Raw genomic sequence first — 20227 nt, 5'->3', positions numbered from 1 at the left:
TGATCACATCAATCATCTCCTATCATCCCATGGAGTATTCCTTCGGCTGCAGTCCCCAGAGCTAACTCCCAGATTTAATTAGCAGGAAATTGCAGCACTCCTGACCAACCAGTCGAGAGTTCCCGATTTTCCAGTGAGATTCACCGAATAAAATAACATCCTGGGTAAGTATAAGTACCAGAATACTTCGTTTTCTTCTCCGTTGCCACACAGAGTGACTGGTCATGGAGTACTATCAAAGAACCAGATCATGATCCCCAGGTTCTGACATCTATATCATGTTCTTTTCTAAAGGGTCTATAGCAAGTGATGATGACGACGCATCTCTGGAGAGAGTCTGAACCGCAAGAGCAAATCATATAAGCCTGAATGGACATGCACCTCAGGTCGTTCCTTGCTGACTCCGGGACAAGCAGAGATGGACCATCCACAGATGTCGGGATGGAGAACAACGGGATGAACAATTTGGCAGGAGGTTATCCCCAAGTCAGGGAACACAAGATGGCTCAAATCTTGTTTTGTTGTGATACCAATGGTTCGAGGGGATCTATGAAGTGGAACTCAAACTCGCCAGCCTTGAGAATCATTCTTCTTCCCAACTATCTTGTTGCATCTTCGAATGTCTACCAGACAAATCGACATACCAGGAGCTCGCCCATACGCTCGCTGCCTTCTTAAAGGTTTACAGTATATGAAGTCTCTATACATTGATTGACTTGAGACTCGCCATATTATCTATCGTTGAATCGAATCGATTCCTCATATCCTTCATAAGCTTCTCGCTTTGACTGGAATATCCAGATCGAAATTTATTCACGTCTGCTCCACAGACTAAATTCACTAGTCTATCTCGAGAGGCCCTCTTCACTCATAAATATCAACAAAATGGCCACCAGTTCCAGCAGTCCAAGACCCCCTTTTCCCTGGAGATCGTCGAAGAGACGATACCAACCAGCAATCTTCAAGAATCAGACTAACTAACAACCACTGATCGTAAAACGCATTACGATTATCAGCAAGGCCCACCAGAGACGGTGACTCCAGAGCCTCCGTCTTGTGAGCGGATTTTCCATGACATCGCCTCAGCACCTGCCGGATATATTTCATTTCCGACCAAAACAATCCCTTCAATGACCTAAAATACCTCAAGGAGAGCAACATAACCTCCTTTATTCGCAACCTGATAATTAATTTACCGCCCCGCGGAAGACCTCCAATCCATCCCGCATGCCACTTAACAATTGAAACCCCTCCTGACCACCTGCCTCCTTCGACTTACCCGGCTCCGTCGTTGGAGTTCCAATCCCCAATGAAAGGCACACAATCCCCAAACCTCCTAGCTCGCGTCATCCACATCCAAATCTCCAACAAATCCCAATCTCCCGGGAATTATCCCATATCTTCGATATGCTCGACACGGCCAACGCTTCGTCACAGTAGGGCCCTTCGGCATTGAGGACCTTGAGATTGATGGCGCATGCGGATTCTTTATGCATTCCGATGCCCCGCTTCGTCATATCAAGCTGGAAATGGATTGACAACGGCGACGCGGTTGATAGCTCTCCGCGACGTGAAGGAAACGTTGTGCCATGATGGATTCCATGAGGTGGATCTGGCTACTGGGACATGGGAAGAGGTATTTCGGGCATTGAGTGAGTGCGAGAGAGTCTTGTTACGTTGGAGGTCTCTAAATGAGGGTATTTTCGTCGGAAGAGGGGTTCGCAGTGGTGTGAACAGAAGGAGGATATTCTGACGACTAAGTTGGGGATTACGGCGTTGAAGAAGAATAGGGCGATGTTGGAGAGTAATCGGGGGAGATTTTGTGATGCACGACGAGTTGTGGATCTTTTTGTGCGGGAGTTGGTATATTAGGGATCGGTGTGGATGGTTGAATCGGAGCTGAGTATTGTGTGTGGTGATGCATTGAAAGAGATCTCAGCATCTCGAAACCCTATGGAACAGATTCCATCTATCTTTCCTGACGAAAGAGACGAGCACAATGTGCTGCTTTGTGCATACCTTGAAGCTATGCAACAGAGTATGTCGTGATGCTATACAGCGATTATCCAACTGGGGGAATCGATATCTTATTAACCTACAATGCAAGGACCTGTACAGGGTAATGACGCTCCCAAGAAAAGAAATGACCGCCAGTATTGCGAACCCTTTCCTGGAGTTTATGCCAACAAATTCATGAAGGAAAGCCGGTCCTCTGCCGCAAACACCTGGAAATAATCTTACGGAAGATGCGTTTGGGTCTGAATCAGGGTGGTGAAACCCTCTAAGAGTTTATGTAATCCGGCTTGCTTCTTCTTTTATTTCGCACTACGATTAGATTCATACTCTCGGACTAGACATGTGGTATAGAAGTGGATAGTCTTAGTCTAGACATACATCATAATGCTAGATACACGGTTATCCTAGCCGCACAAATCTCCGGGTATAACCCGATCCGGACATGCAGTGCGTGCATGCTTAATCCTGGATCGACACGGGGTGGGGGTGTCTGCTTTGCTGGCTGAACTACAGGCGATATGACATTTCACCCGAGTGTAAGCAGAGCAATCAGAGCAGGGGAGGTATCCTGTGGCGGCGGTAGAACCTTCGCCTAGGAACTCAACCTGGTTGGTTATAGATAGTATGCATCGCTCAGCCCTCCTTCCTCGCCTTCATCTCAGCAATAAAAGTAGCCGTCTTGCTCGTAGGCACGACATAAATCTTAACCAACTCATCGACAACCTCAACCTTCCCACCACTAAGAATCTGCAACAAGGGGACCTTCTTCCCAGCACGGATCAACCCACCCGTGACCGTCTCCATAAAACACTCCACCGTGTTCATCGAATACTCCTTGTTCTCATCCCACGGCAAGGGGAAGATATAATCCAAATGATCCGCAATGGAATGCATCTCCGAGAACCCCTTGATGAAATCCGTCTGCGCATCCATATGATACAGCAACACAGTCGGGAACTCCAGCGTACTCTCCGGCGACAACGGATCAGGCGTGAGTTTGATCCCCGCGTCTTCCATCTCCGGCGGCTGGTCTGTCTTGCGCGTACGGATCTGTCTCGCGCGAAGAGCAACACTAAGCAGGTTCTTCTCTTTTCGTGTGCGCTCATCCTCGGCCTTCTTCCTCGCTGCAATTCGCTCAATCACTCCTTTCCGTTCGGCGATCTTCCCCGCAACAACCTGCAATGGCTTATTCATCGGGTCCAGTTCCAATCCCCGCGTCGCCACATCCTCCGCCTCGACGATCTTATCCAGCGCGTACAATGCCATCGCGGAGCGATAATACGCTTTCACGTTCTTGGCGTTGAGCTTCAAAACAGCCGCGCAGTCGAGCGTCGTGGACCGGAAATTCTCTAGAAAACTCACTCATTAGCATCCCACCCTCCCCAGAAAAGAAAAAGGAATGCATACTCAATTCCAAATGACACAAAGCCCGATTAATATAACACGCCTCCTCAGCCTCCCTCCTCAACTTAACCTCCTCTTTCTCATCCTCCGGCTTATCCCATTTATCCTCCTTAGCCAATAACACCGCAATACCCTTCGAATAATGTTCCTTGGCATCAACCCACCGTTTCTCGCGCGCCGCTTCATTCCCCTGTTCCCGGAAGTTCTGCGCCACTTCGCCGCGTGTTCCTTCATTCTGGAGCGCGCGGATAGCGTCCAGCATGACGTTCTCGCCCTCTACATTACAATAACTAGCATATTAGCCCCATCACCATTACCAAAAACACAGGGAAAAGATAAGATAAGGCAGGGAGACACACTCTCGTCATAAGCCTTATTGATATCCGTCATAAACAACGGCGTGCGGTTCAGAATCTCCGCCAATTCATCCGTCGTGTGGGTATTCACTGCCTCCATGGCGGGGGGCATCTTGGGCGCCAGCGGGTCCGCATTGTCGTTGATATCCTTCAGTCGCTCTTCTTTGATCGGGATGGGGAGTTCTTCGGGTGCTGGTGGTTGGGGCTGGTTCAGGTCGAGGGACTCGTCGTAGTCGTCGGGGAGTTCTTCTATTTGGCCCATTTTGGATAAAGCGGTGGAGGAGAAGTATGGGGTGAGGTGGGGGGGGTGAGGGGAGCTGGTGATGAGAATTTGTTGCGAATGCGGATGCGGATGCGGATGTTATCGCGGTTGCAAAGGGTGCAAACATGAGGGGGAGGGCTAGCCCTAGGTAGGTCTTATCTTATCGATCGCTAGCTGTATGGGTAGGTTGGTATATGATAGGAGGAAGGATTGGATCTTGCAGATACTAAGTCTTTATTTGATAAACTAGGAGTATCCGAAGCAAACGAGGTATTCCCCAAAAGGCGAAAAAGCAATTCCAACTCCATACATTCATGGAACATAGGCCTAGAAGCCAGCTCTATTCATCCCTATCGATACATTCCCCTCCTTTGTAAGAAGAATCCCTCAAACCGACACGTCTAATCAAACAATACACCAATAACATATACCCTCTCACGCCTCCTCCCGGTATATCCCAGCCTCTGATCAACTAGTGCAGGGGATATCCTACATCTTTCCCCACTATAAATACACAGGTCATCCTGGTAATACAGATAGATCCTCACCTCTAATTCAAACCACCCTGCTTTAAAATTACCCGAAAATCCCAATTACTCAACCAACCAACATGTCCTCTACCAGCGACCAGACCTCTCAGCCCTTACCTTCCATCCCCAATACCAAATCCAATGTATTCAATGCGTGAGGATCAAGCCGGTATCCTGATGCATTCGACATCACTCGAATGAGCAAGACTAAGTCTAAGACCGAGCAAGCTAACAATCTCAAGGAAGACAGTTCATTCGACTCATATGTCCCCGGAATAGAATCTCTTTATCCTTCTATCGAGAGTCACGTAGCCGAGTTGCCTGATATTAATAAACTTGGTTGATCTGGGGGGATTGGAGTGACTGAGGCGGAAGCTCAGCCTCAGCCCGGTTTCAATGATATGTACCCTAATGGCCTTTCGTGGGATATTCCACCCGGCAGATATTCTGAGTCCAAAGGAGAAGGATACCCCAGGCACATCGTTTCTAAACTCTTCAGAAAGACTCCCGACTTCCCTAACCCCAAGGAATCCAGCTTCACTATCTACCACCTTAAACGAGCGCTCCGCTCCTCATCTAATCCTACGGATGTACTCAATAGAGAACTCATTGGCCTCGCCAGAGATCTCGACCTCAAAAATTCGATCAATCCATGTCGGTTTCCAGGGGATACGGCTAACGACCTGTGCATGATTCTGACCGCGGTGGCGGAGGTGATGGCTGACGGGGACACCAGTCTCGGGGATGCTACGACAGTGGAGAAAATAATGGTCACTGTGAGTGCGATGGTGCAGAGTTTACGGTTTAAACAGTGGATGAAGGAGATGAATGATTATGCTGAGGGGTTGGGAGGGGAGGAAAAAGAACGGGCTGGGTATTGGTCGATAAGGAAGTTGGACGAGGAGAGACCGTGGAAGGAGAGAGAGAATTAGCTGCGGGAGCAGAAGGGATTGATGATGGCTCACATGGAGGCGGAGAGGAGGGAGTCGGGGGAAATAAGGGAGATGAGGGAGACTTTGCAGGACTGGGTAGAGAAATTAAAGACGATGGAGGGAGAGCGTGAGGATAGGAGTGCACTTTGGACGGAGACAGAGGCTCGGTTGCAGGCGCTGGAGAGAAAATTCAGATCTCAGAGTCCGGAGGCCACGAGTTGTGACCAGGACTGCAAGATGGGGTGGAAGCCTGCTGGTTGGGAAAAGTAGTAAAAGCATGCGAAGAGATGCAGTGATGATCATTGATTGAGATAAGATGTATTAGGGTTGGCGGAGCGATGAACGAATCCAATAAAGGCGGCCGGACTGTGATGGTTGGCTGAATGGGGAAGAATGTTTGCTAGTGGCGCCAAGTAGATGTTAGTGCGGTGAATCTGGAAAGGACAAGTCATTTCCTCAGGTCCAGAGTAGCTCAGGTGCATGCGTGGTAAGCATCGTTGCTGGACTAGTAGCTGCACTACAGCAAAGTAGACCTAGACTAGCTAGTCAGGTGTGAGCAATTCCCCCGCCCTGATAACGCGTCCAGTGTTCACCGAAGACGACAGAGATAAAAGGCAAGGTCGAGCCACCGAGTCAGCCAGGGGAAAACGGGAGTAGAAGAAATGCAGAAGCCGGCCGTCTCCACCCATTCCCACTTTTCCCACTTGCTAGTGCCGTTTTTTCCCACCTCAGCGTGACATCAGCTTGACCAGTCAATCAAACCCAAAAATCCCTGAAGAGATATCGGAAAAAAAAGTTTAAGCCAAACAAACTCATCGGGAACCGATACCCGTGGCAGATCGCCAACGCTTCATGCCTTGTCAAGGCACAACCATCCCCATCTCTCCCCATCTCTCGTGGCCTTAGGCTACGGCTTCAAACCATCACCATGACCGACACACCAAAATTGGCCGAAGACACAGATCTCGATCGCACCCTCTCGCGCTCCGAATCCATTCGTTCCGCCGTCCAAACCTTCTCGCCTCTTCATGAGATCGTCTTCGTCTTCGTCGTCTGCATGTCGCAGTTCATGACCCAGGCCGCCCTGGGAAACACCCTTGCCCCACTCGAGATCATCAGCGACAGCTTCAATATCACCAATCCAGGCCTCTCCAGCTGGCTGATCGCAGGATACTCTCTGACTGTCGGAACTTTCATTCTCTTCTTCGGCCGCTGCGGCGATATTTTCGGATACCGTCTTCTCTATATCATCGGCTGGGTCTGGTTCGCCATCTGGTCCTTGGTTGCGGGCTTGAGCGTATACTCAAATTACATCCTGTTCGTCTTTGCGCGTACCCTGCAGGGTTTGGGTCCTGCGATGCTGCTTCCTAATGGCTTGGCGCTGCTGGGTGCCACCTATCAACCCGGAAAGAAGAAGTACATGGTCTTTTCGCTGTTCGGGGCCACCGCACCGAACGGGGCCGTGATCGGGGCCGTTATTTCCTCGCTTTTCTCGCAACTCGCCTGGTGGCCGTGGACGTTCTGGGCCATGGCGATCTATTGTGCCGTATTGGCGGTAGTGTCGGCCCTTGCTATCCCGTATTCGCCGTCGGTTGCGCAAGGCATGTCGCTGAAGCAGCTGGTGTTCGAGCTGGATGTCATCGGGGCAACCTTGGGAATTACAGGCCTGGTTTTGATCAATATTGCGTGGAACCAGGGGCCCGTGGTGGGATGGCAGGAGGTGTATGTGTACGTCCTGTTGATCATCGGGATATTGATTCTGGCCATGTTCTTCGTCTGGGAAATCAAGTACGCGTCCGAGCCGCTCATCCCATTTCACGCGCTGGATCTCGATGTCTCCTTCATTCTGGGCTGCGTTGCGTGTGGCTGGGCCAGCTTCGGAATCTGGGTTTATTACTTTTGGCGGTTCCTGGAGAATATCCGGGGTGTGACGCCATTGCTAGCATCGGCGCAATTTGTCCCACCCACCTTGTCGGGACTAACGGCGTCCTTCACGACGGGGCTCCTCATGGCCAAATTGCGGCCAGGCTGGATCATGTTGATCGCCATGGTGGCCTTCACCCTTGGCAATCTCTTCTCAGCCATTGCCCCAGTCCATCAGACGTACTGGGCGCTGTCTTTCGTGACGCTGGTCGTCACCCCGTGGGGAATGGACATGTCATTCCCTGCCGCCACAGTGGTCTTGTCAAACGCGGTTGGGCGTCGCCACCAGGGTGTTGCTGCATCCTTGGTCACGACGGTTGTGAACTACAGTATCTCCCTGGGACTCGGGTTCGCGGGAACGGTCGAGGTGCATGTGAACAACGGTGGCAAAACTTTCCATGATACGCTCAAAGGTTATCGTGGGGCTTTGTATATGGGCGTCGGACTTGGCGGGCTGGGAATCGTAATCAGTCTGCTCTACCTCATCAAGAGTAGAACAAAGCCGGGCCAGGAAGAGGTTGAAGTTGAAAAGGCCACCGAATGATTTCGATGGCTGAATGTGAAAGTGCGCATAAAATAGGCATATAGAATTAGACGGCACATTAGACTTAGCCACAGAGCCGCCGAAATAATGGCAAGATCGAAGATACTTAATAGACGTTGTACCGGCAGTCTGACCACCATTCCGAATAATTTTTCTGTACTAATCGCATCAGAAAGATTCGCAGGTGTATACCGTGGCACACAACGTTGCTACGTCGCATCGCTCACGATAAAGCGCCTCGACCCCGGCATCCGTACGCCCGTCCTTGTCCAAGGGCAGCGGGAGCAGACCGGGAACCCAAATTCCGAGGCGAGCGGCTATTGACCCGCGTTTAGATGAGCCCAGGAATAACAAGAACCGCACGTAAATAACCTGGTTATCACGCATCTATTCCTGTGCTAATGGTGATAAATCGACCACATGTTCGCGACCGACTCCCCACGGCAGGAGAATGCAGGGGTCGCCTCTTCATATGAAGATGGGTCGGCAAAAGCTGAACCAAGGGATCCGCCCAATCAGCAATAGCGATAAGCAACAGAGTCTGAGGGCGATTTTAATGGCAGGTGTTCCCAAAGATGGGGCCGGTCGCCGCCCTGGCGATGAACCTCGGCTTTTGCCTCGATCAATAATTCGGGCCGCGGATCCACTGCTCGCCATCCCTTCATGTGCCAACAAAAGAGCGCATCCCTAAGCCACTTTACTCCGTATCTCTCCCATATCTCTTGATTGATCTCTCCTCTTTGACCCTTAGACATCATATTGTCGCTCTCTTGAATCTGCTCAAAACCTCCAGCGCGCACGAACAACTTTTTGTATTTCCTGCTTCCGACCCACCGACACTGCGCATTACCCCAGACGAACGATCTATCGGCCGACATGAGCAGCCCGGGCGATTACGGCGCCGTCCGCAAGGACATTGTCGCACAACTGAAGAAGCCCGATTATGACGATGGAAACGCAGGTCCAGTGTTTGTCCGTTTGGCATGGTGAGCTTTGCAGTATTGTTTCTCCATACTCGCCACTGACCCCTGACTAGGCACTCCGCCGGTACCTACGACGCCGAGACCGACACGGGCGGCAGCAACGGCGCGGGCATGCGATATGAAGCAGAGGGAGGCGATCCATCAAACGCAGGTCTGCAATACGGTCGAGCATTCCTAGAACCAGTGAAGGAGAAGCACCCGTGGATCACATACTCCGATTTATGGACGTTAGCAGGTGTCGTGGCGATCAAGGAGCTGGGCGGGCCCGAAGTTGACTGGAAGCCCGGTCGCACCGACTTGGTCGACGACTCCAAGGTGCCGCCCCGTGGTCGCTTACCCGACGGTGCGCAGGGTGCAGACCATCTCCGTTTTATCTTCAACCGAATGGGCTTCAACGACCAGGAGATCGTGGCGTTGGCGGGAGGACACAACCTGGGCCGGTGTCACACCGATCGCAGTGGATTCGAGGGTCCCTGGGTGAACAACCCGACGCGTTTCTCCAACCAGTTCTTCAAGTTATTGCTGCAGTTGAAGTGGACGCCGCGGAAGTTGGCGAACGGCATGAGCCAATTTGTATACGAGGATCCGGACGCGGAGGAGGGGGACGAGTTGTTGATGATGCTGCCCACCGATGTGGCCCTCAAGACGGACCCATCGTTCCGACAGTGGGTGGAGAGGTATGCGGAGGATAAGGATCTGTTCTTCGATCACTTCGCGAAGGCGTTTGCGAAGTTGGTCGAGCTGGGGATTAGACGTGATGAGAAGGATGCTATTCTCAACACCGATAACGTCAAGGGAGGATACATCTCTGCTCCCAAGAAGAGCAACACGCCAACTGGACCTCCGAAGAAGCCCAAAGCCCCGCGGGCTCGACTGTAGATTTCTGTTTGTTTGGGAGGGTCATGATTCGATATACCATAGAAGAGTTCTAGAGATTGGATAGAGACAGAAGCATGTATAGTGGCAGGTTAATAGATATCAACGAATGTTCATGATGGTCACCAAACAAAGAAGCCCGATAGGAAGAATAGAGAGGGATGAAAGAAGGGGGAGCAGGCCAAAGGGGCCACGACAAAAGGGCCGGGGTTCAAATGCGGGGAAAGTCCATGCGCTGACTTTGCCCCGGCCGTCATTGGCCCAGCCCGCATGCTGCCAACGCGTTCATCGGGGCCAGTCCAGTAACAATTCTTAAGCATATCCTTGCTAGTGAGCTGCGTGTAGTGTCTCGACTCTCGAGACCATTTATTGTGTTGAGGCAGTGCAATTGTGGAACAGACAGGCTGGCTTCCCGTTACCCCAGATCCTGGATCCACATGACCTATCAAGTACAACAATCGACTATATTTTGATAATAGACATATGCTTCCTATCTACGAACCAGTAAATTTGCAAGCATACTAAATCATCCATTTCTATCATCAAGCAACCCTGAAAAGTGAAAACTTCATGCACAGCTACATCACAGACAGCCTCCCCTAGAACCCGGAAGCAATTTTGGCGGTGAAACGTGTTTCTTCTTTGAATGGACCATCTTACCAAGCCCTCTCGGCCTCCTATTCAATCCGGCGATGGTGGTAGCAGTCCCTGTGGATATCAGGCATTACAGCGTCACCCGCTAATATCTCCACGGTCTTGTCGGCGTCGAAGTAGTGGAAAAATGGCAAGCATTTGCATCATAAGCATTTGCATTGAAAGCATTTTCATTGAAAGCGCTCATAATGTTGCTTCTGTTTATTCTCTGCGCCGAGTGAACTGGGCTCACCTGTTGCGTATCCATGGCGGTAGGATATTGGCCGTAAAAGGGGCTGTGGTCGAGGCCACCAACACCGAAAGGAGAAAACTCAGGGGTACTAAGGTAGGAAGGGAAAGTACCGGATGCTGAAGGTGCACTATTCGGCCCAGGAACCTGGGGAGTGTTGGTATAATCCGCGTGCAAGAATGGAGCTGGCCTGGGTGACTGGGGTCCCCGTATGGGATTTGTCAGATTAGATGGAGAAGTCATCATTACATCCGTTGTGTCCATCATCGTGTTCGAAGCAAGAAACTGTGCCATGGGTGGAAATGCAGACCCTGCTAGCGCTGGCACTCTGTTTGGGATGCTGAAAGGGGCATGCATTCCAGTCGGTTGCTCTTGAACTGGGGTTCGAATCCTGGTGGATGGGGCTGGGTTCGTGCGGCGGCGGGTCAGAAGAGAGAAATTTTTCCCAGGTGGATTTAATATTGGTCCCCATGGATACACGTCCTGACCCCTAGGGCGTCCGGACGGGGCCCATCCTGGGTTCTGCTGAAGGATAAGGTCACCCTGTTCGATGTATTGCAGCATGTTGTTGACCGCGCTCAAGGCCACACGGAAGTCCTCAGTGTCAGGGTTCATGATCCGTTCATAGAAGAGTAATGGTACCTGCTTGCCTCTCCAGTACTTCTCTGGCACTCTGTCTGTTAAGTCGGCTGGGGCTATGCCACCAACGATGAGTCCGGAAATTTCACGACTGTCATACATGCGGAGTGAGCCTGTGTTGTCATGCTCCCCGCGTTTGGCATCGGTCCAGAAGAGACGCATCTGGCTGTCATCACAGTAGATCCCTCCTAACCAGCGGTATGTGACCTTGTACTGTCTTTCCTGTTCATCGCGATAGGTAAAGGTAAGGTCCTGTGTATGGGAGTGGACAAAGATACCAGGGGGAAGCTCCACTGCTAGACGCAATGGAAGCTTTTGATATCTCCTGCTGTAGGCCACCAGATTCTTACCACACCATTCACAACGTCTGTAGCGCTGACGGGAAAAATCACGAGAAAGTACATCCTGCATTTCCATGTTCTCGTGACCGCTTGGCGGCCCACAAGGTCTCACAGAAGTGCTTTCACAACTGACCTTGGTCACCTCACTTGCATCACACTTGCAGGGACTCCTAGTCTCAGTGTACGTAAGGCGGAATTGGTCGAAATTCTGCGTACATGTATTCCAGATATCCCGAAGAGTCTCAATACTTTCTTGCTGAGCATCAGCAGATGGATCAGGTAGTAAGAAATGGAGGAAGCGGTCTCTATGTGAGACACTCTCCTCAGAGATCAATACATCCCAGTTTACATCTGTCGCCTCGATGAAGGCTTTCTCGACGTCTGTGAAACGGTCCTGCCAACCCTGCCGCTTGCGGTCGATGTTGGTGGACCCAGCATCCAGCAGTCGGCCTGCCACAATAGCACAGTCCACAGCACTTGAGAAGTTGCACCACTCAGGGCCTCGCCCTCTGTAGGGGTAGGTATAGCCATCAGTAGCTAAGCGTAGGTTGTATGTTGCCTTGGGGTCTTGGGCAAGCTTTACCTGGGATGTTATCGGGAATAAGCCACAGATGGCAATTCTCAAGGCACTCTCCTCCGTGGCAGTAAAGTGTGGCCGTGCTGCTTCTAGCGAAGCGGCAGTGGGATGGCGTTCGAGTTCGGAATAAGCGGATCTCATAAGAACACGCTCTATCTCCTCAGCAATTGGCAGGTGTGCTTCTCTATCAACCGCCGGCACTCTAGCATTGCGATGAATTTCACCTCGATTTTCACCCCTCATGTCATAGTCATTGGCGGCTCTGCTCATTCTAGGGGCCATTGTGATACGTTTCGCAGGGGGTTCAATACTTGGTCCTGCAGACGATCGGCCATCAGCTCGGTCATCTTCCATATCAGAGTCTTCGGCGATCGGTGCACTTTCTGTCATTCTCATTTTTTCACCAGCAATTCCGCTCTTTCCTTGAGGCATTGTGATACGCATCCCAGGGTGTTCGGCGCTTGGTCCTGCGAATGATTCAGCCTCGGCTATCGGCGCATTTTCTGTCATATTCATAATACCAGCGGTAATTCTGCGCTTTCTAGGGGCTATTGTGGTGTGCTTCGCAGGGAGTTCGATGTTTGGCCCTGGGAAAGATTGGCTCCCAGCTGGGGGGTTCTCAGGACCACGGACATGAAGATGTCCTGCACTGTAAACATCAGGGCTATATTCATTTCCTTGAATCGATATGCCAAGATTATCTTGCAGAGGGTTTATGCTGATGAACTGTGCTTCTAAATGATCAGACCCAAGATCGTTGTTAGTCTGAGAAACACGTTCTTTCGGTCCCAGAGCCTCAAGATGGTGAGAAGCTTCTGCCTGTTGTCTTTCATTTTCATAGGCAGAAGCCTGTTCGCTGATTTGCTGTTCTCTCATTGCAGGTAACGCCATTCTCTCCAGATAGGCATCCGATATGCTTGGGGGAGCATCAATTGGTCTAGCAAAGCTTGGCTCCACCTGTGCTGCTCGCTCCGGGGGATCAGGGTAATGCCAACTGATAGGAAGGAATTCTCCTGTAACAACTGCAGGTTTCAGCAGTCGAGGCCCCGCGTCTCTTGTGAAGTCATTCAATTCATACCAGGAGCGGGGTTGGTGTTTAGGGTCTTGGTTAAAAATTATCCTGAGCAACATCGAAATTCTCACATCCTTGAAGCGAAGATTATGGCCCCAATGAGCGTATCCCCAGCTATGAAACTCCTGCAATTTTCTGTAAGGACTTCTCTTCTTACGCAAAATCTTCACCAATTCTTCCTTCGTCATTCCACATATGTTAGCTCCGTTAGGAGGTTCCTGAAGAGTAAAGGCATGATATGGCGCATGAATGCACATTTGGTGTTCTAGTGTTATATCTCCCATCTTAAGGCAGTGGTTTGTAGACCGGGGAATCGTGAGTAAAGTGCTGGTAGATCAGACACTTGCAAGGGTGGTGTCAGGAGAAAAAAAGAGACAGGTGACGAGGTATATATAGATCTTTGTTTATAGCCAGTTGCCCGCAAGTTGTAGGAATTCTCCTGGAGTACTATTAGACGATCAAGCCACATTTTGTCACCTATGCGATGGATGCCTGGTCCTACTTTCTTCCATCGTCTGTATCCAGTCATTCATCAGAGTCAATCATTGAATACAAGCAACATCGTCTAGTTCCGATTTTTATGCACCTTTCTACTTCTGAAGACGCAAACGGGTCTGCCAAGAGGTTGATGGCCAGCATAGCTGGATGCATTGTTATATGGTATATTCATTCTGCGTGAGTTGCCGGAGACCAATACCTCGAGCTTTTCAGAGAAAAGGAATGTCGCATTATTCCAGCTGAATGCCACATTTCACTTTTCTTGGATCGTTCGAGTGATGGACGCATCATTCTTTCAAAGCTCCGTCTTGGAGGTGCTTTATTCCGATACGAGGAACGTATCAAGGTCTAGTATCATTCATTTCATAAGGCTTACTGTTAAAAGATATGGTGATTATATCGAAGATTATGCAGCTAGTCGAGCAGTGAGAGCATTCGCTGGTATAAGAAGCCAGCCATGCATAAGATTTGTAATGACTGGAGTCGTCCTTTCCTCAGTCTCGTCGCTGTTGCACAGGTAAGACAGAAATTGAGTATGACCTGCTGACACAAGGGGATAGTCTAAACTTATCACAAGACCATCCACTAGAATCCATAAGACAGGGTAGTCCAATACAAACCAACAACAGAGTCAGAAGTATGTCCAAGGAAGACTCCGGACGTAAAGAAACAATACCCCAGATACCGTACCAAAACCCTCCATCACGTGTAGATTACAGTCCAGTGACAATATACCCCTTTCGGGCCTAGTCCACCTCACAAGCGAGCCCTTAGACGCACCATTCCTAAACGGGCTAGGCGCCAGCTTACCCGATCCCACAACGGGCTGAGAGCAAAGTTGGAAGAAGCACTCGCAAGCGCCTCGATTTCACCTCCTTCCTCATCCCTCTCGCCTGTCGACAATCAATCGCGGTCCCTCGCGCCATCGCCCATCATGTGTACGTGAAAGAACCCTGAATCGGAATCCAGCCTGCATTTGAATTCTGTCGCTGTTCGTTTTTGCCGATGGAAAAAAAAAATATCGCTGGAAGAAATGGTTTCAGAATCATCATCGAAAGAGAACCGACAAGCGGCGGCGGAATCAGATGGAGTGCTGTGTTTTTTCGAATACAAGAAGTCGATAAGGGACAGAATGGCTGACTGCGGATTTTTCTCGAATTTTTAGCGCTCGTGTCCGGCGAGAAGACGAACTTCCAGTACATCCTGCGTCTGCTCAACACCAATGTTGACGGTAAGCAGAAGATCATGTACGCCTTGACCCAGATCAAGGGTGTTGGTCGCCGTTACTCCAACTTGGTCTGCAAAAAGGCCGACGTTGACCTCAGCAAGCGGTACGTTTTTTGACGATTTCCTACGATGGATGTGATACGATGGTTCGACTGGTTTAAAGAACGGGCGCCATTATACATTGGAAAGGGGTATAAAGGAACAACAGTTAACGTGATTTACTATACAGCGCTGGTGAACTCACCACCGAAGAGCTCGAGCGTATCGTCACCATCCTCCAGAACCCCACTCAGTACAAGATCCCCACCTGGTTCCTGAACAGACAGCGCGACATCACCGATGGCAAGGACTTCCAGGTTGTGTCCAACTCCCTCGACAGCAAGATCCGTGAGGATCTCGAGCGCCTCAAGAAGATCCGCTCCCACCGTGGTCTCCGTCACTACTGGGGTCTTCGTGTCCGTGGTCAGCACACCAAGACCACCGGTCGTCGTGGACGCACCGTCGGTGTCAGCAAGAAGAAGAACTAAAAACATCATCGGGGTCATATCTGCGTTTGTTTCTTCGTACTTGCTGGAGTGGATCGTGGGAAGGAGGATTCCTTTTGTATGTTGGTGTGTTTTAACGAATCTTCCTGGGACCGGAATCATAGAAAATGCCGAGTCCGAAATGAAAAGAATCATACCAATATGAATGAATACTGAATCATCTTTCCCTCATTTCGTTGCCACGGACTACAGTCTAGCCTTAATAGACTCAACTATGGGGTAATGGTCCTTTACATGCCTCGGGTATCAAGTACTGTAGACTAACACTGATCATTTCAACTACGCGGTGTACATTATGGTATGGAGATATGATCTTCATTCTCATACGAAGTACAAAAGCATAACGCACTATAGTGACCGGTTCATATATTCCATGCAACATAACCTTTGGAACTAATGGGCATGGGCAAGCATCTCAAACTATCGTTAGAAACATCTGCAGTCACGAAAGGAGCAACGCAGTCTAATCGCTGGTGGCATGTCTTCTCTAGAACCATTCGCCTCCCAACCAGCGGTTGAAAAACTCGAGACTGGCCTCGGGCTGGTCCATAGGGACCATGTGGCCACCGCCAAAGAGACGCATGAAGGTGAAGTTGCCATGAGACTTAACCTGGCCGATCTTCTTGCCCTTGGACTCGTTGTCAACAACGGTAAGATCCTCCAGCTCAAGAGAGGCATATTCAGCCTGTCCGGGCCATTCCAGGGCCTCGGTCCAGGCCTTGTTGCCCAGCCAGTTGCAGATGAAGTCGGCATCACCGGCGTAGATCAAGACAGGGATCTGCTCCAGAAGGCCGGGAACGAGGCGGTGGTAGGGCTTCATCCAGTCACCGTGGAAGAGAAAGTTGCGGTTGATGTCAAAGTTGCACGAGTCGTAACCGCTGACCTCGGCGCCAACAGCCTCAATGACCTCAGGCTTGTTCAGGTAGTCGCTGACGTAGCCCATAGCCGAGTAGCAGAGGTTGGAGCTATCCTCGCACTTGCCACGGACATCGTAGACGTTCTGTCCGGTACGCTGGTAGGGAGCGAGGAGGGCGTTGTTACAGTAAATCGAGGCAGGGACACAGACCCAAGCGCTCTCGGACTTGTAGCAGGACTCGATCATAGAGCGGCAGCGAGGCAGGGCATTGTCCATGGCCTGGCAGGAGGCCTCGTCCAGGACAGCAGGGTAGCCACCGTCACCGCAAGCCATGGGACGGTAGTACTCGTACTGAGTGTAACCGTCGGTGAGACCGTTACCGATCAGAACGGACTGGAGGTTGATGTTGCGCTTCTTGTGAGACAGGATCTCCGAAGCAAAGACGGGGATGTAGTGACCAGCATAGGATTCACCGGCAATGTGGAAGTCCTGAGTCGCATACTCGGGGAATTGTTTGAAGAAGAGAGTAAGCAGGGCGTAGACGTCCTTGCCAGCAGCGACTGTGTCACTGACAGGGGAGTTACTGTAGGAGTAACCGACATTGACGGGCTGATCAAGGAAGATCACGGAGGCGTTGGAGTTCCAGGCGTAATCATTGTAGACTGGCTTGAGCTTCTTGTCGATGCTGCTAGGGCCGAGCTCCATAAAGAGACCGGTGAGGGAAGAGCATCCAGGGCCACCGTTCAACCACAGGACAACGGGGTCATTCTTGGGGTCATTGCGGGATTCGAAGAACCCTATGCTGAGTTAGAATCCAAGCCCTTATATAAATCTATAAGGGAGCAGGCAACTTACAGTAGAACAGATGCTTGTCGTTCTCATTGTCATCGAGATAACCGGTGTACTGCTTGACGCCGGGGTCGATGCCGAGGGAGCTGGGATCGGTCTTCTTAATTCTGAGATCATACTCCTCCAGCTTTCCGTCGATCTCCCGCTCCTTCTCACCGCTACTTCCAGTGACCCAGACGCTCTGGACATCGGAACCGCGGACGATGTGATCCCAGTGAGAGTCGGGACGGCGGTTGTGCTTCTTCGGGAGAGAGAAGACGGGGTTCTGGTCCATGCTCTCGGGGAAGAAGCTGGCAACCTCATCCCAAAGCTTACGGGCCTCATCAGAGAGGGTTTTCAGCTCCTCCTGGAACGCGTGAAGTGGCTTGGAGAAGCTGTCGGTACCGTGGTCAGCACCGTGATTGGCACTGTGCTTGGCGCCTCCTCCCAGGACTTGCTGGAAGGGGGGAACGGCCGCAGTGGCCGCTCCAACCAGCAGAGCAGCTGGAAGAACTCTCATTTTGTGTTATATACCCTTTGGGCAGTTCTGAAATCGAAGCAGTGATGGAAGGTGTACGCAGAGGATGGGGACCTTGCGGTCTGGATGATAGAGTGCCTGGACAGGGAGCTTATCAGCACGGTTATCAAGGGAGCGATGGGGGAGCTGTAGAGGCAATCTTACAGTGCAGAGACGTGAAGACCAAGTGAATAAATATCCGAGTGAGTACCAGCTACTGGGTGATCAATGGGAACCCAGAAGAGGATGGAGAGAAGAAGAGGAGAGGAGAGAGAGGAGGTGTACTCGCTGGGCTGCAGATGACGCCTTGATAGAGGGAAGGAGGGCGGCCAATCAGAGACCGGTGCCTTCCGGCCGCAGAAAGTCACGCGCTGAGTCATTCCGGCTGAGTCAGCGCATGGCACGGGACCAGCGTCATCGCCCTTTCCTCCAATCACAAGGCGGTCGGTGATGGCTTGGAAGAAGTTGTCAACAGCGATTTTTTCGCGCATTCAACATAAGCCTCTGCTGTCGCAACTATAAGATAGCGACTTCTTTCGTTTTATCTAATATAATTTATACAAAGGTTTACGGCTTCTTAAGAAGCAAGCCACTACCAAGATGCCTATCAACCAGCCATCAAATCAGATCAAATTCACCAATGTATCAGTCGTCAGACTAAAAAAGGGTACGTCTACAGATCCCAGCTTTCTTCGCAATATCTTTCTATGATATACCTCATAAAAGCCGGGGCGATCGTACCTGAGCCCAAACCCATCAAGAAAGCAACCCAAGAAACTTCCAACCCACCCCGCAACCCCACTAACCTCACCCCAACAGGCAAAAAGCGCTTTGAACTCGCCTGCTACAAGAACAAACTCCTTGAATACCGCTCCGGTGCCGAAAAAGACCTCGACAATGTCCTCCAAGTCCCCACGATCTTCCTCTCCGTTTCCAAAGCCCAAACCGCCCCCTCAGCCGAATTAACAAAGGCCTTCGGCGCCGACACCCCGGCCGACGAGATCCGTCAAGAAATTCTACGAAAGGGCGAAGTGCAAGTTGGCGAACGCGAACGGAAAGAAATTATCGAGCGAGTGGAGAAGGAAGTGTTGGATATTGTATCGGGACGGCTCGTCGACCCTACGACAAAGCGGGTCTACACACCGGGAATGATCTCTAAAGCTTTGGACCAGCTGAGCTCGGCTAGTGGACAACAGCAGTCGCAGGGTCAGCCTGCTAATGGGGAGGCAAATGGGGGAGAGGTCGACCCGGCTCAGCCTCGGAAACCTCTGTGGACGGGTGTTACGGCCAATAAGTCAGCGAAGAGTCAAGCGCTTGATGCTATGAAGGCGCTTATTGCGTGGCAGCCTATTCCTGTGATGCGGGCGCGGATGCGTCTTCGTGTTACTTGTCCTGTGTCGCTGTTGAAGCAGAGTGTCAAGGGTGGTGCGGCTGCTGGTGGTGCTGGGGCTGGTGGTAAAGAGAAGGAGGCGCCGTCAAAGGGAGGCTCCAAGGGCAACAAGAAGGGCGGAAAGGGATCCAAGAAGTCGCGTCAGCAGGAATCGGATGACGAGGCTGGTGGATCTGATGCAGAGGCCGGGCCAGCCAAGGGCCCGAGCAATGTCAAGGACAAGATCCTGAGCTACATCGAGTCAATCGAGGCCCAGGAGGTCGTCGGCGGGGACGAGTGGGAGATCATTGGCTTCGCAGAGCCAGGGGCTTTTAAGGGTTTGAATGAATTCGTGGGCAACGAGACACGGGGCCGAGGACGTGTGGAGGTCCTGGACATGACGGTGACCCATGACGAGTAAGCCGACGACAGCCTTGCTTCCAGGGATCGGACGGATTCATGTACAGCCTGATATGATTGATGACTAGGAAGGATACCATAGATATGAACCAATGCAAGACCATTCCGGTGACAACCCAATAGTCAATGATTCATTGTCGTACACGACCAGGAACACGACCAGGAACATGACCTACTTATACGAGACGAGAATCTCATACCACCCGAAGTATTCAAAACCAACCCAGCACCTGCATATATCTCTCCCAATAAGCATAAGCATACAAGATCTCGCATCAGCTGAGCAATATCTTCATGGTTACCTACTACTTGGTAAGATTCACCTCGTCAGCAAGCGAGTAAGAAATGACCGACCCCTCGGCAGCTGAAAAGAAAAGCAACAATGCATGCATACCTACACAACAAAAGAAACTCCAATCACATACATACAACCTGTAATCATCATCGAAGAACGAGAATCAAACAACGAAACCTACTAAGTAAGAAAAAAAACCAGCTACTCCTAGATAGAACTAACGCCTCACCACACATTTTAAACAATTCTGGGCATATCACTCACCCCCCACCCAAACACCAAAATCACAAAAATATATAGTACTAGTAGCGGAGTATCTCCCATTCCACCACAC

At 50.9% G+C, this 20227-nt stretch overlaps 8 protein-coding genes across 8 annotated transcripts; 5 read left to right on the top strand and 3 right to left on the bottom strand.

Moving 5' to 3' along the window:
* Nucleotides 1-2358: 2358 nt before the first annotated feature.
* On the bottom strand, nt 2359-4089 carry BO94DRAFT_484731 (HSP70/90 family co-chaperone CNS1). The gene is made up of 3 exons (XM_025608969.1): nt 3780-4089; nt 3424-3696; nt 2359-3365 (listed from the first exon to the last, which is right to left on the bottom strand). The coding sequence occupies exons 1-3, from the start codon at nt 4036-4038 to the stop codon at nt 2650-2652; spliced, it is 1248 nt and encodes a 415-aa protein (XP_025471355.1). The 5' UTR covers nt 4039-4089; the 3' UTR covers nt 2359-2649.
* Nucleotides 4090-4648: 559 nt separating this feature from the next.
* On the top strand, nt 4649-5500 carry BO94DRAFT_581984 (uncharacterized protein; the record flags this gene model as incomplete). The annotated part of the gene is made up of 2 exons (XM_025615445.1): nt 4649-4722; nt 5068-5500. 2 exons carry the CDS (start codon nt 4649-4651, stop codon nt 5498-5500), a joined length of 507 nt encoding a protein of 168 aa, XP_025471354.1.
* Nucleotides 5501-6205: 705 nt separating this feature from the next.
* BO94DRAFT_279083 (MFS transporter) lies at nt 6206-8225 on the top strand. The gene has a single exon (XM_025606612.1). The coding sequence runs from the start codon at nt 6429-6431 to the stop codon at nt 7965-7967; it is 1539 nt and encodes a 512-aa protein (XP_025471353.1). The 5' UTR covers nt 6206-6428; the 3' UTR covers nt 7968-8225.
* A 427-nt stretch (nt 8226-8652) lies between these two features.
* On the top strand, nt 8653-9932 carry BO94DRAFT_531537 (heme peroxidase). The gene has a single exon (XM_025610925.1). The coding sequence runs from the start codon at nt 9062-9064 to the stop codon at nt 9827-9829; it is 768 nt and encodes a 255-aa protein (XP_025471352.1). The 5' UTR covers nt 8653-9061; the 3' UTR covers nt 9830-9932.
* A 499-nt stretch (nt 9933-10431) lies between these two features.
* BO94DRAFT_610007 (uncharacterized protein) lies at nt 10432-13679 on the bottom strand. Its single transcript, XM_025616598.1, has one exon. The coding sequence runs from the start codon at nt 13620-13622 to the stop codon at nt 10566-10568; it is 3057 nt and encodes a 1018-aa protein (XP_025471351.1). The 5' UTR covers nt 13623-13679; the 3' UTR covers nt 10432-10565.
* Nucleotides 13680-14688: 1009 nt separating this feature from the next.
* On the top strand, nt 14689-15874 carry BO94DRAFT_531535 (40S ribosomal protein uS13). Its single transcript, XM_025610924.1, has 3 exons — nt 14689-14774; nt 15002-15167; nt 15293-15874. Exons 1-3 carry the CDS (start codon nt 14771-14773, stop codon nt 15588-15590), a joined length of 468 nt encoding a protein of 155 aa, XP_025471350.1. The 5' UTR covers nt 14689-14770; the 3' UTR covers nt 15591-15874.
* cp3 (carboxypeptidase C PRC1) lies at nt 15875-18108 on the bottom strand. The gene is made up of 3 exons (XM_025610923.1): nt 17975-18108; nt 17320-17908; nt 15875-17261 (listed from the first exon to the last, which is right to left on the bottom strand). Exons 2-3 carry the CDS (start codon nt 17810-17812, stop codon nt 16096-16098), a joined length of 1659 nt encoding a protein of 552 aa, XP_025471349.1. The 5' UTR covers nt 17813-17908; nt 17975-18108; the 3' UTR covers nt 15875-16095.
* A 402-nt stretch (nt 18109-18510) lies between these two features.
* Nucleotides 18511-19713, top strand: BO94DRAFT_531533 (guanine nucleotide exchange factor SDO1). Its single transcript, XM_025610922.1, has one exon. It carries the CDS (start codon nt 18517-18519, stop codon nt 19597-19599), a length of 1083 nt encoding a protein of 360 aa, XP_025471348.1. The 5' UTR covers nt 18511-18516; the 3' UTR covers nt 19600-19713.
* Nucleotides 19714-20227: the final 514 nt, after the last annotated feature.

The sequence above is a fragment of the Aspergillus sclerotioniger genome (genome assembly GCF_003184525.1).
Source record: "Aspergillus sclerotioniger CBS 115572 chromosome Unknown BO94scaffold_4, whole genome shotgun sequence".
Lineage (NCBI taxonomy): Eukaryota > Fungi > Ascomycota > Eurotiomycetes > Eurotiales > Aspergillaceae > Aspergillus > Aspergillus sclerotioniger.
The sequence above is the reverse complement of the archived record's forward strand: the minus strand, read 5'-3'. Positions and strand labels throughout refer to the sequence as shown.